Source organism: Gallus gallus, chromosome 6, assembly GCF_016699485.2.
Source record: "Gallus gallus isolate bGalGal1 chromosome 6, bGalGal1.mat.broiler.GRCg7b, whole genome shotgun sequence".
Lineage (NCBI taxonomy): Eukaryota > Metazoa > Chordata > Aves > Galliformes > Phasianidae > Gallus > Gallus gallus.
In genome coordinates, this window is record NC_052537.1 from 18,444,546 (window position 1) to 18,461,826 (window position 17,281).

The following is a 17,281-nucleotide window of genomic DNA, read 5'->3' on the forward strand; positions in this document are numbered from 1 at the left end:
AAAGCTTAAGAAGGTAGTTGCACGTGCTGTCAAACAGACCAATGGTACAAGGTGTGCGGTGTGCCAGCAGACCATGGCAGCAGTTCGCTTGCCCCCCTCCTGTAAGAACAGTAGGAGTACAGTGACTGCCTTTGCTGAGCCAATCCAACTGGAAGCAGACCCTCAGAGGGCTTAAAGAGACACAGATAATCACTGAAGGTGCTGGCTAAGGGGAGACATCTACCACAACTGCTTTGGAGTCATCTATCCTCCAAGAGCAGCCAGGGACCTAGCCCACCCCAATGACCCAGAGGCTGTGATGCTTCTCAGCACGCAGTGCTGTGGTCTATGATGGGCCACTGGGAGTTCTGTTTGAATCCGATTCATCTCTGCTGGCATTAACACATCACAATGATGAATGCAGTCGAACCACAGAGGAAAGACAGAGGGATGGTTATCACACTGTATTTCAGAAGAACTCATTACCGAAAAGCTATTTTATCTCCCTTGCACAGATCCCACTTAAACATGTATTAAAAAGGCAGGGCTGCTGCTAGACGTAGACATGACAGACACTTATCTTGCACAGTGCATCTCCAGAGGCAGTGAAAGCCCCAGGCTCTGCTGCCTCCTTAGTTTACACCATGGAAACCAGGACCAATCACCCCACATCTGTCCCTTGGCAGGATCTAGGAACAGTCAGCCAAGTCAGGAGAGCAAATAGAAGTGGGGACTTGTTGAAAAAGAAGCACTAAGTGCCACTGTAGGGTATTCCATAGCTAACCTGGCAATTCTTCAGGTACTTGAACAACTACAAAGAGACACAGGAAACGTGACTATTGTTCTTCAAGAAAGGGACAACATTTTGCACACCGTACAACTGCTGGATGTGGGCCACTTCTACACCATTCTCCTGCTCCAGCCGTCCACCTTCACAAGGATGCAATGCATTTGTATGTTTATACTTCCAGCAAGGACTGTACGCTCTGACTGAAGGCTCTTGCACTGCAGATGTGGTCTCCAGCAATTGTAAGTGGTCTCCAGAGCAGGCCTCCAGCTGGACCAGCATGCCTGGGAACAACAGGGCAATGACAGCAACTAGTTGTGTGGCCAAGCTGGCACCTGAGATGGCCAAAGAGGCCATCCATCTACGTGCACACTGGACATTGTGAAGGGCAGACAGCCCCAGCTGGCAGGCTTTTTCGAAATTGCAGCATGGCAGGATCAAATATCAGTAAATTCTAGCCTACACAATGCCTCCCTACCGGATGCATGCCATGTTGTCTTCCAGTGTGCACTGATATCAAGTTTCTTTGCCTGAAATATGACGCATTATTAGAATAGAGAGTGGTAAGAAAAAATACTGGGGAAAAAAAAAAGATCACAACAGTTCACCAGTGACTACTTGACCATGACTTTGACTGCCAAAGAAAAAAAGAGTTCCTAAGTTTGTCCCAAATGCTCCATTGTATTAGCATCTTAGATTACCACAGCATTTTTTTTTATTCAACAAGGATGAAATGTAGGTACAGGACATGGGAGGTAACACTGTTGATGAAGATGTGGGAAAGAGATACCTGATGTTTTCAGGATGATCAACTCCATCAAATAATTCTGGAAACAATTTGACAGGAACTGGCAGCTGGCTCCTTGAAGTACTTTGTTCCATACTCTGCATAACGTACATGACTATAATTAAAACACCTAGAAACTAGGAGTGAAAGTCCTCCCTACTGCACTGTGCCCAGGCACAAGCTCACCTGCCCTTCTGAGTGGGGAAAAATGCATCCCTTCACCTTCACACTGTGCAGTCTTGGTTTTCCCGAGCATCTCAGTCTTATCAGAATTTAGTTTGTTTAAGCAACTTCTCTTTCCCTATTCCCTTTTCCCCTAGACTCATGTATGTGGGCAGAGCACCTCTGAGCAGCAGACCTTTGCGGTGAGCCCTGGTCATCTGATAGACTACAGGACAGCTCAGCTCAGCAACTAAAAAACCTGGACAGCTTTTCTATGGACGAATGCTCACTGAATCCATCAAAGCTTCAGGCAACAGTGGATGTGTGTATTCATATGCTTTTCTAAATCTGTTCCAAGCTGATGAACAGCCTAAATGGATTTTAAATTTCATAGCAGGCTTAGGCTACCACTTTGCATCTGCACTGGCAGCCATTCAGTCCAAGAATAATTTAATACTTTACAATGTGCTCCTGCTCAAGAGATAAAGCTATGCTAGCCTTCAGAAAAGACAAAGTATTTACATTTTTTAAGCAGCGTAGTTTTGATTTCTTTGCTACGATCTCAGTATTAGCATTTTTGAAGTTTACCTCTCAGAAAGCTACAAAAATAAGACTAAAAGGTACTTCCCCTGAACACTAAAATCAGCCCTCCAGAGAAACCAGATGACAGGACAGTACACAGATGATCTATAGATATTTTCCTACATCACATCATCAGTTTACTAGACACTTTAATGCTAAACAATATCATTAATTTGAAGATAACTGTTTACAGACCAGCTTTGTCAGTACCCCATTTAATTTGCTTGTTGGCAGAATTTCTTTTTTTAAGAGCAGAGGATGTGAATTCTCAATACTGTGAAAATCCTCTTTTTAGCTACTCTCAGTGACTAGCTGTGCTTTTGGGTCAATTTTATCTATACAGAGAGGATGAAGCTTATTAAGGTTAATTATTTCTGTATGGCTTGTATGATGAAGGCACTTACTAATGAATGGTGGCTACTTGGTAAAAACACCGGCTTAGGGCACAGAGCTGAGATGTGAATCCAGCCTGTATAGCTGTGTGCCAGTCAGAAATGTTCCAATCAGTGTCACTGCTTTTGAACAGGGTGTTTGGAACTGGGCCTTGTCTGAGACCTATGGCTAAATCAATTCAATCTCCCTCCAAGACTTTTTAATTTTAAAACAAATACAGAAAAGATTCCATAAATTCAAACATGTTTTTGTGGAGCAGATTTAAAAGGAGTGTTTGAAATATACTCACCAAAAAAGCAAAGAAGGGCCTGGAGGAATGCCACATCCCCCAGTGTGTAACAGACTGCACAAAATCTAATAGCACCACATGAAGATCCTCCTACATCTTATCCCCTACTTCTTTTTCTGCTACTGCTGGCCTTCATCCCCAGCCAAATGTTCACATTCTTCTTTCTTGGCCTGGCCACACGTACCAGCATCTCTTCAGCCTCTTTCGGCACCTACTCTTGAACTCTTGAAGGACTGTCCTTTTTGCCCCCTTTGCTCCACATGGCCCCAGCAGTTGGGGTCTATGCTCAGAGAGGTCCCACTACCTTCACAAGCTGATCTCATTTTAGTGGTGCCATCTGCCTGCCTCTCTCCTTGACCACTTTGAGCCCTACGGCATCAGCTCCTTTCCTCGGTCACACGGAACAACACAGCATCCTCTCTTGGCTACAGGCTGAGTTCTGACTCAATCCTTTCCACTCACGTTGTACTGTACAACTGAGAACAGTGGAAAGACACACAGTAATAATCACAGCAGGTTCGTAATGACATATCAGCACCAGAAAGGGCTTGGAATCAAGTGCCAGCACTGAGCGTTTGTAGCATCTATACTGTAAGCTAGATCTGAGTGGAAAAAAATAGCTGCAACAGTCATTTGCAGAAAGTGTGATCACTGCTTCTATAAACACAAACACACACACACGCACACACACACCCCAACAAACTGGAAAAGTAACACATAGCTGATTAAACTCAACTTCAGTTACATAGCTCCTCTTAGAACAGTGCAGTGTCAGAAAGCTCTGAGGACTGCAGAAAGGGCTATACAGGCAGCCAAGCACTTCCTTACATTTTCCTTACATGCATTCAATCTGTCTTATTGGCCAGGTCATTACACTATTCTAGGTAGACATAAAAGGCACTTTCCTATTAAACTTCAGAATGAATGACATTTTCCATGTACTCAAGCTTCTACGCAGTATCCTGCTAACTATAATCTTTCCTGGTTTGCCCGACAAATTGCTTGTGACAGCCATCCCACTGGTGGGCTGCAATATAAATTGTTGCAGCTTAGCGTTGAATTGTCTGGATGCACAAGGCAGCATGCAGATGAATGAGGCAAATCTCTGACTAATTTCACCAGAGGGACTTCCACCTCTCGCCCTTGCTAGGAGCAATCTCCAGAATGAAGCAGCAGCACCGAACGGATCAGATGCAGGTGACAGAGTACATTTTACCTCTGGGAAACTCATGTTTGGAACCAACAATTCCCACAAGTTGAACTGGCAAAGCTGACTTTTGCTCCCCTTGAGAACTTCAGCTTTTGCTACACACTGCAATCACTTTGAACATTTCAGTGTTTCAAGAAGAATGCAAATCTCGGTGTCTCACTTGCTAGCGCTCCCAGGGAGAGCTCTGCCAGAGAACCAGGTCCTTCCTACTGCACCACCAGCTCTTGATGAATTAAGAATGAACTGTACAGCCAGCTTTATGTATGCTGCTTCTGCTGGGATAGGGCTCCTCTGCGAGAACAACAAAGGGAATAGGAATGATACAGCTGCTACAGAAAGGCATCTTGTGTTGAATTTTGCACACTATGGGAAAAGTACAATGATACTTGATAAAAATTGCCATTTCTTTTGAACAATGCCTGAAAATCCAAGAAAAAGCCCCAGGAAGAGAAGAGCGAGGGCAACAAGGAATAGGCACAGTCCTGTTTTGGGAGAGTATGAATCAGAAGTTACACTCACATTATGTTTACTTCAAAACCCTCTGTGTGAATACACATTTTCTGAAGCTGAATACAAAAGATAATGCTGCACTGCTCCATGATAATACCACCTTCAGCTTGCTCAGTGTCTTAAGCAGTGGACAGTTGCCCTACTTGTTATTTAAGACATCCATCAATCTTGTCTTTCTGCTCCAAGGTGAAAGTTGTCTGTGCTCATATAAGCCACAAAGAGCAGCTACTGCTTCCTTTGCTGGAGATAGGCACAAATAACTTCATGTATCCTGAAGTACCCAAAAAGGAATAAAGTGACTTGAGCCTGTCACAGACACAATGACCCTCTCTGTCATTAGAAGTCATATCACCAGCAAAAATAACCATGTAAAAGATGGGTTAAGGCTCATGCACCCCATGAAAAATACTAGCCAGCCAGCACAGTGTTGCTTGCACAAAGCCTTCAAACAATTGTACCCATGTAAGCAACAAGGTACGCTGAAAGCACATTAGATTTCAGCTAATTAAAAGTCTGGTAAGAAGTGGGAGTAACAAATATGTTCTTGCAACAAGTTGTTTTGGATGGAAGGTTTATTTTTTTTCTGATGCCATAAAGCAATTGTGATTCTGATGTGTCCATTTGTTCTACTGAAGCATTAGAACAAGCAGTTCATAACGCTTCCCTTACAAGATCAGACTTTGTAGTATAAAACGCTTACTTACATAGCCATGCCCTAATAACACTGCACTTCATGACACTACCAATACAATACAAATGAGGTGACAATAAAACAATATTTAAGTATGTATCTGATACACATTATGGATGCATGGTTATGTGCATCTCACATTAAACTGGACAGCTTATGGGAAGGAAAAAAAAAAAAAGAACATACTTGAGTGATAGTTTTGGAGCACTTTTTTCCCAAGATAAAATCTCAGGCATCTGTCATCTATCTCGCTCCCATCAAGCTAAGGAGGCTGACAGTGTGAAAGAGAAAACCTACTGTAGATTCCATTTCATTTGACCTGTAAAGACAATCTGCATAACACCAGAGAATTCTAACGTTTCAGCAGAGTGACTATCAATTACAGACAGCCATAAGCAGCATTTTCTACTGGTCACAGTGACATCTATCACTTCAAATTTGAAATGAAAGAAATCCCATTATCCCCCAAATTTATCAAAGACTGAGTTATATCAAGGAACGTACCTTTGAGATGTTACTAGAGCGGCTCACGGAATGCCCCAAAGCCTTCTCATTCTGAAAGAGGAAGAATAAGATTATTGCAAGAGTAAATCAGTTATGGGAGTATTTTAAAGCTGGTATTAGAAACCAAGTATGGAGAACATGTTAGAGCTGCGACTTTCGGGGATGTTGCTTCTATTGACATCAGTCTGATCTGCCACATTTACTAACTTGTTTTGATGCTTAACTATATATTACATTGCTGAAAATCAAATAGGCAAGAAAAGTACAAACTGAGAAATAGTAGAACAATGACCTCTCTATCAGTACTGCAAAGCCCTTTCCTCAGATGCCATCTGTTTTGGAAAGGATATTTCTCAGCTCTGCCTCACTGACATCCAAAGGCAAACATCCAACCACTAAAACTGAAAGCTTTTCCTTCAAGGAAACAGTGATGTAAAGAAAAGTATTCCAGTGGTGTCCTAAAACAATTCTGAATAACCATATGTATGTCATTTCAGGAAACGAAGCAGAGTTACTGAGCAACTTCCTATCTTCCACAGAACTCACAAATAAACTGGAAATATCATACAGGATGGAAATAGAAAAGCTGAAATTCCTGAAACGGAAATCAGTGATGAATGTATCTGTTACTTTTCAGTATGCAAACCCTGGCTGATAAGGATGAAAATCTTAACTACTACCAAAATAAACTGTAGGTTTCACCACGATGTTTCAACATTTACTGGTTCCTGCTTTCTGAACATCCTTGTACCATAAACGCTAATGGCCATGATTGTTCCACTGGTAAGAACCTGGAAACTTATCTGCAAAGGCTCGCTTGCTTTTCTGAATAAAATCCAACAGGAGACATACTCTTCTAAAAAACATCTAAAACAGAGCAAGTCATAACATTTGGTTGCATATTCATATCACTGCTTCTCTATGTCTGCGAAGCTGGGAGACAAATTTGTGTGAGGCTTAAACACCTGAAACAGGGTATATTTACTACTTTTTCCTATGGGCTCCATGCTGGGTAATAGCTTCTAGAAGTGCACCCTTCCATCTGGCATTTCAGCAACCTAACAGAGATGCTTTGATAGCACCATCTTCCAGTTCTCATTGGCACCAACTGATCAGACAGAACCTGAGAACAGAAGTCCTGCATACTTAACAAATGGGAACATAAAAGAAAGAATAAATAATAATAAAAACAAACAAACACAGCCATCAGCTTGCAATTACTTCTAGATCAGCTTAGATATAATGCTCTTGGTTTTAGACCTTACGTCTGTGGTTTGTTACAACTCTAGAGACGTTCAGCTACCAAAGCCCACATCAAGGCAGCCTGGGAGGCCGGGCACCTAGGCACTACACCCACACTTTGGGATCCCTGCACTCCCAGACATTCCTTCTTTCAGCACGCTCCTTGAGCAGCTTGAGAGCTCTGTGCTGAGAAAAGAGAAGGCAAGGAAAAATTTCAGCATATGCTCACATAACCAGGCAGGCTCTTCCTTCTAGCACAGTCATGGGCACTACCATGGCTGACGGATACAAATCGCACTTTCTCCTTTAAAAATTTGAGGAAGCAAATATGGTGTTCTGAAATCCTCTCTATGTGGGCGTTCGAATACCTAAAAAGCAGTGAAATAGTCTTTCAAAAGAACAGAGGAGAAGTGGCAAAGGAACCCCCACAAATTCTGACTGATGGCCAAATCAAAAGTCAGCGAGGATCTACATAAGGCCCGAAACAGCTAAATTACCTTCAACTTGAATGCCAGACTTGCATCCTACAAGGCCGAGTTTGATTTTAGAGATGACTATGAGCTTTTATTATGAGGATATCAGTATTCCTGGAAGAGAAACAAACACCTAAAGACCCTCAAAGAATACGGGCACGATACTTCTGTGATGACTAACACTGGACTACTGCCAAAAAAAGCCTGGCCAAGAATCGACTCAACGGTAAGGGAAGGACCCAGCTAATTTCATCAAAGACACTGTAACTATAGCAACAGGAAAAAGTTCATTGAAGCTACAGAATACAGAAGAAAGAAAAAAGGGGGCAGGGACATGTTCTTAAGCTATGACGAAGAGAGAGCAACACAAGTTGGCAAGCACAGCGACTTGTCACTGCGGATGTGTGAGGTGTGGGGGAAGCGGGCTGGGCTTGCCAGGCCTTGCAGGGATGTGTGGGAGGTAAACAAAGCTCGGCTCTGTGGGACAAGGGAAATGGTGGTGAGGAGAGAGACCTGCGGGCAAGGAATCCGCCTGAAGCAGCACACAGCCCCACACAGATGGCAGTCCCAAATGCAGCCCCAGACATCAAAGACTTTCAGGTGAAATTCCTGAAGACAAAATTAAACAGAGTAGAGGTTCTTCACATTAACTCAACACTTCCCAGTACTGCTGTCTAGCTGAAAAAGATGCCTGCGAGGCAGCATGACTGAACTAACGCAGGTACCTGTGTTGAAAAGGATGTGCTAAAATTCAATAACTGAAGAGGCTGGAGGACAAGAGCTGCATTTACACAACACAGAGCAAATACACTCTCAGCCACGCCACAGAAACTAGTCTTCCTGCTCCCAGGGCTGTGATCTTATCTGGTGGATGCCAGCAGCGTTGAGAGAGACAGATGCTCATATAATCTTTATTGATCTGTTGTTGGGAATGTACCTATTTGAGGTTCCAGTCAGTACATGATTGTGAACAGCTGGGTTTGTTATTGAAAGAGTGATCATTTCTAAACAAAAAGTGCTCTTAAAAATATTCTGTATACACGGAGAGTGCATGCACACATATTAAAGTATGCACGATATTTCTAAATTACTCATCCACATAAATGCTTTTATATTCTTGTTCCTTTACCACATAAAACTGCTATGTCCATTAAGTCAACAAGAAATTGACTGAAGTGTTAGCCCAGATTGGCCAAATTCTGTATTAGTAAGGGCTACTTGAGCCACAGAATCACAAAATCATTAAAGGTTGGAAAAAAACACTGAGCTTATCTAGTCCAGCCATCAACCTATCCCCACCATACCCACGAACCATGTCCCTCAGTGCCACATCTCCATGTTTCTTGAACACCTCCTGGGATGCTGACTCCGCCATCTCTCTGGGCAGTCAAACTGACTACAAATCTAGTCAAACTACCAAGCAATTCTCACCACCTAGTTGAAATTGTTTCAGCCTTTGGTCACCAACTGACCCTATCTTTGCATGCCTTCTGATCAGAGACGTTCTTCTGAAACAGCAGCTTCAAGTCAGCTTACATGCAGGCTTTAAAATGTAGTGTGGAAAACAACCGAGTTGCATTGTGCAACAGCAATTTCCAGTTCACTGTGACAGCTCCAGTAGCATCCTCGCTGAAAGCACTTACCATGCTTTTTTGCAAGCTTCTGCAAAGGACCAAAAAAATTATTTTTTAGTCAATAAACAGCAACAGAAACACCTCCATGTGATACATGAGGGCTGCTCCAAAAGTAACACCTCCTATTACGTACATCCACAACATCAGAGGCAAATGTTGGTGGTATGGCTGAAGAGGCATGTCACTGAATTCCTCCATGAGGAAAAAATGGCACTCATTGACATTCACTAACACTTGCTGAACATTTATGGAGACTAAACAGTGGATGTGAGCACAGTGATGGGGTGGGTGGTGCATTTCAGCAGTGACTGTAAGAGTGGGTCACCTCCACTGGCCGCAGACTGTTACAAGTGTGGCATGCAGGTACATATTCATCTCCGCATACCTAATGGTGGTGGCTATGACGAAAAATAGTGTTTTGTAGTGAGAATTTGCTCTATCAAATAGTGTTATTGTGCTCTTTGTATCTATTGTAGCTTCCATAGCAATAAATAGAAGGCAATACTTTCCAAGCAACCTACATATTTCATGAGGTCTAGTTGTGCCATATAATTCTCTTATGCAAATAAAATAATAAAAATCTATACTTAAGAGAATAAAAACACTGTGGAAAATATTAAATAAAGACAACACTTGATGGTGTTTCTGATGCTGCAGTACATTAAGGATACTGTATGCTTTCCAGTCATTAAGCTAGAAAAGAACTGCAAAGCTATAGAAGGAAAACTACTGGAATAGATGCATATGAGTGGCAGACACAGAGCAAACAAACAAAACCTCATTTTTTCATGCTATATTCATCATCAGTACACTTATAGAATCTTCTAGGTCATTCACAAATTAACATTGAGTTGGGAGTGGAAAGGCAAAGCCTCCATTACAGTACTCCTAGTACCCAACAAATAAAGGTGCTTAGGATACTATTTCCAGTATGTTCTCATTGCACACTAAAACGCATTCTGGTCTGATAATTACAGCTCTAAACAAGCTCTCCTTCCTTCTTGCAAAAACATTAGACTTTGCACTTCAATGGAAAGGTCAAGACAAATGCAACATCTGTCAGCATGGACCACACAATTACCACCACTTAAAGCAAGCACAGCTCTCCTTTAGCAGATCAGTCTTTCTGCATGGAATAATGGGAATCCTACCTTTCAAAATTCATCCTACTCAACTAGAATCACTGGGCAGGCACTTCAAAAAAGTAGTAATTAAAAAAAAAAAAATACAGACATAAAGAGCTTCTAAGTGCAGCAGGGCTTAATTTCCCCCCAGTCACTCACTGCCAGCTGCTGCTCTAACATCCTGTCAGATCCTGGCTTAGGGAAACAACTTGGAAGGCAGGAGGGAGGAAATGATTTAAAAACAGGAAAACTGCTACCACTGTGTTTCAAAATTCTGGATGCACTTGCTTGCCATTGCTTGAATCCCCCTCCCAACCTTCTTTCCCTATCCTTTGAGTTTGCTCTCTACTGTGATGGCAGAGCTCTCTCCTTCCTTCAGCAGCTGCATCAGCTGCTCCCTGAAGAGCTCTCCAGTTTGCCTTCTCCACCTTGCTGGCTCTCTTCCCTTCTGCCACGGCTCCTCAGTTACTCTCACATAATGGCTCTCGCCTCCTCAATTCAGAGATCTCCCAGTTGCCACCTCCCTTCCACCTTCCCACTCACCTTAGTCTTCCATATTCAGCACTTCAAGTTATTTTACCCTTGCTTCCCTACCATAAGACACCCCTTTTCCACTAAGTGCAACAGCTCTGTAACTCTCACAGCCATGTGAACCCCAAACCACCAGTTCCTACTGCCTGAGCCAGGGGTGCTGTCAATCTCCAGCAGTTCTGGTAGCCAAAAGTGCTCTCACGCACTCACAAAACCAAGGTAGTACACCACCCTACCTCCAAACTCAGCTGTAGTGTTAATGCAGCCTTACCAAGAGGGCACCCTGAAGAAACATGACTTGCATGTCCTTGACGGGATGGAAGAGAAAAATACCCTGGTGAAATGGTTTGGATTTTGTTTCTGTATTACTCAGGACTGAGCTGCCATGGTGCAGCTACATGTTGGTGCAGAGTGAAACTCAGTTCTTCCTGAGCCCCACAGTGAGAGCACAAACGCTCGGCTGCTCTGCAGACACGCAGTTGCACACACCCAGGTATTGTTTCGGGTTTCATAACTGTGATCAGATTTCCAAACAATCTCTTCTCAGTGCTTATGCAAATCTTGCACTGCAATTCTATACCTGACATGGAGAAAGTGAAAAGAACATACGCTTTTAGTTCAGACAGGGAGGTTGCTATTGTTGACAGTATCAGTACATACACTTAATTGTCCAGAGTGACTTGCAAAAGGGGAAAGAAATGGGAAATGGCTTTGTCAATTACTTTCTTTGTGTCTCAGTACCATTGGATTGTCACTGACAGAACCCAACATTTCATTATTTCAGCAGGAAACGCTATTTAGCATCATATCAAGTGAATGTGGTCTTTATTTCTTTGGCAGTCAAGGGGCCCTCATAGAAGAGAAATATACTAATGGTTATAAAGCCAGTGCTTTGCAAGTGTCTTGGATCTTACTCTTTTCAATCTTTTATCCACAAAATACCATCACATATCATCAAGGTTCATCAATGACCATGCAGCTACAAGATTCAGGGAAGGACGAGTAATGACATCTAATCAAAGAACAGTAACTGCATCTGAGCCTTGCCTCTCTGCCTGTGTGTAGTATCTACCTCCAGACAGTATTGCTGCTGAGCTGGGGCTGCCAGGCCTGCAAACTTTCCTTTCTGTACAAAACCATCTGCCTGGCACATTTCACTAACATTACATCCATTTGCACAATTATATACTCATGTACCATGTGCCCAATTTGTAACAAAAAGTAAACTGCAATGACTTTGGCATCTAAGATGTTCTATGGAAGTCCTTATCTTGCTGTTGCCAGACAACCTAAAAGGGATGCACACCTATGGGATGCAACACATAAAAATGAATCCTTTCCTTGGTGAACAAATTATACGAACTACAAAGGTCGTTATTCAAAACCATACACCTTTCCTGGTAATGGAAGCAGTATGCATTAAGCTTACCTGTGTGAAAATGCCATTTCAAACCATTTTATGTGTTCAATGGCACAAAGAAGGATATGAATGAGGAAGCCAGCAATTATGAACAGATTAATAGGAATAACATTCTGTCTTTTGTAGAGTAAATGCATTTAATGCAACCACTGGAATTCTCATGGTACACTACACATGTCAATATGCCAAAGCAATTGACTATTTTAAACATTCACAGATTAAAACTCCCTCTAGGCAACTGGTAATTTGGAATTTCTCAAGCTGCCAACAGACATCGAAAGCCTGCAGCCCAGATAACTCTCGGTGGAGCCGGACTTGCTCAGTGTCTACACAACTTGCACGTTCAGCTGTCTACGGAAAGAACAGACTGCATGCTATCACATGTCCCTTGTACGTGGTTGCACAGTTTGCTAATCCTGTGGAATCTCCCGAAGTGACACTGAGAAAGCATTCAGTGTATTTTTAGTAACATTTAACATGATATGGCCAAAGTAACATGACAAAAAAGCTCTTGAAAGAGTACCAGTAAGTATCGGCCCTGTTTAGTAATACCCACTCATTGCATACCAGTGTGGTTTTGCCTCAGATCTCATCCTCCCATTTTTAACTGTGCAAATTGCAAATTATTCTGACCCACGGCATTTAAAACTCAGTGTTAAACAACCACACAAATTAAGCTAAATGAGGAATCAGGTCTCAGAGAACTCATTAAAGTTACACAGCCCAACACCAGTTAGAGCAAGATCCTTGTAAAAATCTGAGCTGTGATGTTCTGGAGAGTTTTAAAAACATTGTTTTTAACAAAAATAGAGTGTGAGAGAATACACAAGGAGTAATATCTAAGAAGCAGCAATACATTCTGCTGTCTTTCCATAAGTAAACCAATCTAAGTGAAGGAAAACACTGCTCTGGGAGGAAAGATGTGTAAGCTAAGAGTGCAGCTGGTCTCATGTGGGTCTTCGACATGAGTGCCCCAAGAGGGCGACCCAGGAGCAGGCAGAGGGGAAGCCCTGGCAGCACATCATTCCTGAGCACCTGCCTTTGCCAACAGTCCTGTCTGTACAACAGTGACTCAAGCCTCGTCACTTCTCCCTGTCAAATTCTCGTTTGCACAGTGATAAGCACTGCAAAATCCCTAAAAATTGGGGATTTAATATTCTCTAAATGTACTTACTCCCGTAGCCTAAAAATCTGTAGTTATTTACTTCATAGCCACAGTCAGGGTGTTTGACTTTAAAGATCAACATATTTACTAACTTTAAGGGGAGTGAGATTGCTGAGATCCCAAGAGTCACAAACAAACAAGTTTCAGAAACTGCTAAACTAAGAAATACTGCATTAATCATCTGCAAAATATTCTGGCACTCAGTCATGCAAGGAATGCTTAGGGTCTGTTACTTACAGGAGTAAATCCCGCTGGCTCTGGTTACCTTCCACCCACAAAGCAGAGACAGGGAGAGTACAGCGCTACACATCTGAGATAGCGATGGGAAAAGAATGAAAATGCAGGGAAAGGAAAGGACAGAAGCAGAAATTTAACGCGTTCTGTTTTTCTTTCCTGCATATCACTAATTAAGTGCATCCTTGATACAGAAGCAGAAGAATTCAGCATCTATCCATCCACCTAATAGCTGATGTGATCCAGCATACTGATATTGATCAGAGAGATATGCATACATCACGTTCCCACCTTCTCTACTATGTCTGTCAAAATAGCTTACATCCACAAATGAAAATTGATTACAGAAATCTTCTTGAGGGAAGACAAGCATTCAGGATATTTAAATTCTTTAAATTTTTGATACTTTGCCTCCTCTTATACTAATCTTGTCTGAGTAGGAAAACAGGCTGAAAACAAAATCCTACAGATTTATACTAGCTTAAGATGATCATTTTAACTTTTTATTTAAAGAAGTTACTAGAGAAAAAAAGATGGTATGGCCATAGAGGATAAAGGGAAAATCTTCCACAGAGGCATGAAAAACAAAATGATCAGCCCCATTCTGACAGGGGCATCTGTTTTAGTTCTGTATTCAGCAGTAGTGCTTCATGAAAAGGAAACCTTACCAGATCTTTTCTGTCTTCAAAATATAACAGCAGTCAACAATGCCAACAAAATGCCAACACAGAAAAGGATTGGGTGGAAATGAATACTGAAACAGTACAAAAACCAAGGCCAAATCAATGGCTTTTGCATATGGTCTCTAGAGATTAAATCCTGACTTCATAGAAGTTGGGAGAATTCCACCAAGAAATCAATCACATCAGGAGATCAGCCTCTGTTAACAGCAGATAGGGCAGAAATGCACAATTCAGAGCAACAAATACAACGATATAGAGAAGCCTTTGTATGTGGACAGTTGAAGCAGCACATTATTTACTTCTTCTTTCAATGAAGTGAAGAAAATACATGTAGCTAAGTAAGAAACCTTCACAGCTGTGTCCCACACCTTCAGAAGAACACCCGGAAGGAGGAGATGCGAGGCAGTTACTGCAGGCTAAGTCACTGACCTTGTTTGATCTTATTCAGCATTATTTCCTGGAGGAAGCAATAAACACTGCATAGCTGTAGCCGCCCCACTGAAGCCAACAAGAAATCCCACTGGGTTCAGAAAGACTCAGATCAAGCCACAACCAACATCGTAATCCTAAAAGAGTATTTCAGGAACTGCAACTAGCCTTAGGCACACTTTAGCAGATTGGAACTTAGAGAATTTATAAAAATACTGACTAGTCTTACAGCATGAGAAACAGAGAAGAAAAGAAATTGCAGTAAAAGCTAGCTACAAAAACACATTTCCCTTGCACATGGAAATCTACATTTGCTTGATGTTCAGCAGGGGAAGCAGGAACCCCATGCAGGAACACAGCACTGTGCAGTGCTAACACTGAGCAACATGCAGCCAATGGAGCTGTACAGGATGAATAAAGCAGGGATGAGCCCAGTGACCTGAGCACAGTAGGGCTGGCAACATAATAGCCAGAAAACAGAAAGAAAAAGAATGATGTTTTAGGAGCAGGTGGTGTGAACACTGAGCAGGATGCTCAGAGCACCTCCAAGCACCACCCCTGTTCAGGGCTGCCATGACTGAAAAGGGAATGCTGCTGGTGGGCATCCTCACCTCTCATCACTCCCATCCTAAAATTGTGTCAGATTACAGCGGAAGAGCATCAGAGGCAATCAGAGAGGAGACTAACAAGACTTCCTGGCTGCAGAAGAGCCCTCCAAAGAGCACAGCTCTTCACCCGGCTGGGAACCTTCACAGCAGCCACAGTCTAACAGGAGGGCTGAAGTTTTTATGTGCTTGAACAAGTTGAATGCCAGCAGCTGTGTAAGAACTAAATTTATCACTGCAGTCCCGGGAACGCCTGCATTTTCTGCTAAAATAAAATCTCAGGGCCATTAGCCTATTGAAACAGAAGCTTTTCCACTTATCTGAAGACATTCACTCATTCTCTTTCTTCAACTCTCATGCACCAGTTCCAGTAAAATCCTGCTTGCTTTTAGAAATTTTTATGGAAAGACACGCACATCAGCTCAAAAATACTGATATTGTGTCAGTAGTATTAAACAATTCACTTCACTGGGTTGCTCTGCCTCTCGAATTTATGCATATGAAACAGAAAATAAGCTGCAGCTGTCAGAGCACTGCCTGACCTATTGGAGACTGTGCTGCATTCTTGCATGCGCTGACATAGCATTCTCTAAAGTTCGTTTCCCAAGGGGAAAGGTTTATAAATAAGTCCCATATTCTCAGTAAATCTCCTGCCCTTCATTCCCTACAGCTTTGAGCTAGGGCAGTTTTTGTCACAGGAAATTGCATCAAAGGTTTCAGAAAAAAGTGTATTAGCTTATTTGATTTGCTTCTGTCAAACAGCCTTTAAAATTACCCCCACCAAAGCCAGATATAAAAAGCTCGCTTCTCTTCTTCCCTTTGTTCATGGCTGTACATGTTCATTATCTGTGGAAATCATATTGCACATCTATGAAATCTGTGGATGCTTCAGAAGATAACAGATTTTATCAAAATACATTCTGTAGCTCCTAAAACTCACTTTTAAAAAACCTCAGAGAACTGCCACATGATTATGTATTTTCAGAAGGCATACAGAAATGCCTTTAAAGTCGGACCTCTGGGGAGGCAATGTTTTCTCTTAGGCTCTACACTTGTAATGGAGCTGATGAGAGGCTGAAATGATAAAAGAAGGGGCTCGCCATGGGCTCTGGAGTCCAGCAGAGAGGATTCACTCAGAGGGAAGGATCCTTGGATTGTAGGATTTTATGCCCCAGGGATCACATTGACACAGTGTTTGCTGATCCCATTACAACAAGGTTCCGATCCAGAACTGGAACTTCTTTTCTTTTTTCCCCTCTTTGAAACATCTACTTCTGCTTCCTCTTACTTTTGAATATGCAAAAGATGTGCAGCAGAATGTGCAGCACATTGTGCAGCAGAATGGTACATCACAAAAGCAACACTTTAAGAACACAATCAAGAACAAAAGTAACACTTCTCTTCTGAGGTTCCTCAATAACATCTGCCACTAGTACCTTGCAGGACAGAGTGGAGCATACTGAGAAGAGGATGTAAAATCAGAAGAACCTCTTGTAAGACAAATATGCATTTAAGTAACAAATCATCACTGAAAACTTCAGCACAGAATGAACATTTTGTTTAACATCTTTCTTACAAACCACTATTGTCCATTCAAAGTGGAATACTGCAGATGGTTAGTGCTCAACAGCACTAGGCAGCAGCTCAAAATAAGAACTCAGTGCAAACTGTAAGAGGGAAATGATGAGGCCAGTTTGCAATTTACAGACCCTTGCAACATACACTGCTGACCTTCTACGTCGGTATCCTGAAGTAGGCAAATGTGATCGTCTATCGGCAGACGAGAAACCTGAGGCACACAGAAATTATGCTTCCCTCAGAAATTCAGCCTTCCTTGTCCTGCACTG

The 17,281-nt window shown here is 42.2% G+C and overlaps 1 protein-coding gene across 5 annotated transcripts in view; it reads right to left on the reverse strand.

Annotated features, from left to right (window-relative positions):
• The window catches only part of MARCH8 (membrane associated ring-CH-type finger 8), an 88,013-nt gene that overhangs the window by 18,659 nt on the left and 52,073 nt on the right, over positions 1-17,281 (reverse strand). For all 5 annotated transcript variants that reach the window (NM_001286368.3, NM_001397785.1, NM_001397783.1 and 2 more), the window contains 1 exon segment: positions 5,895-5,945. In NM_001286368.3, the coding sequence (NP_001273297.1) occupies positions 5,895-5,945 (51 nt within the window).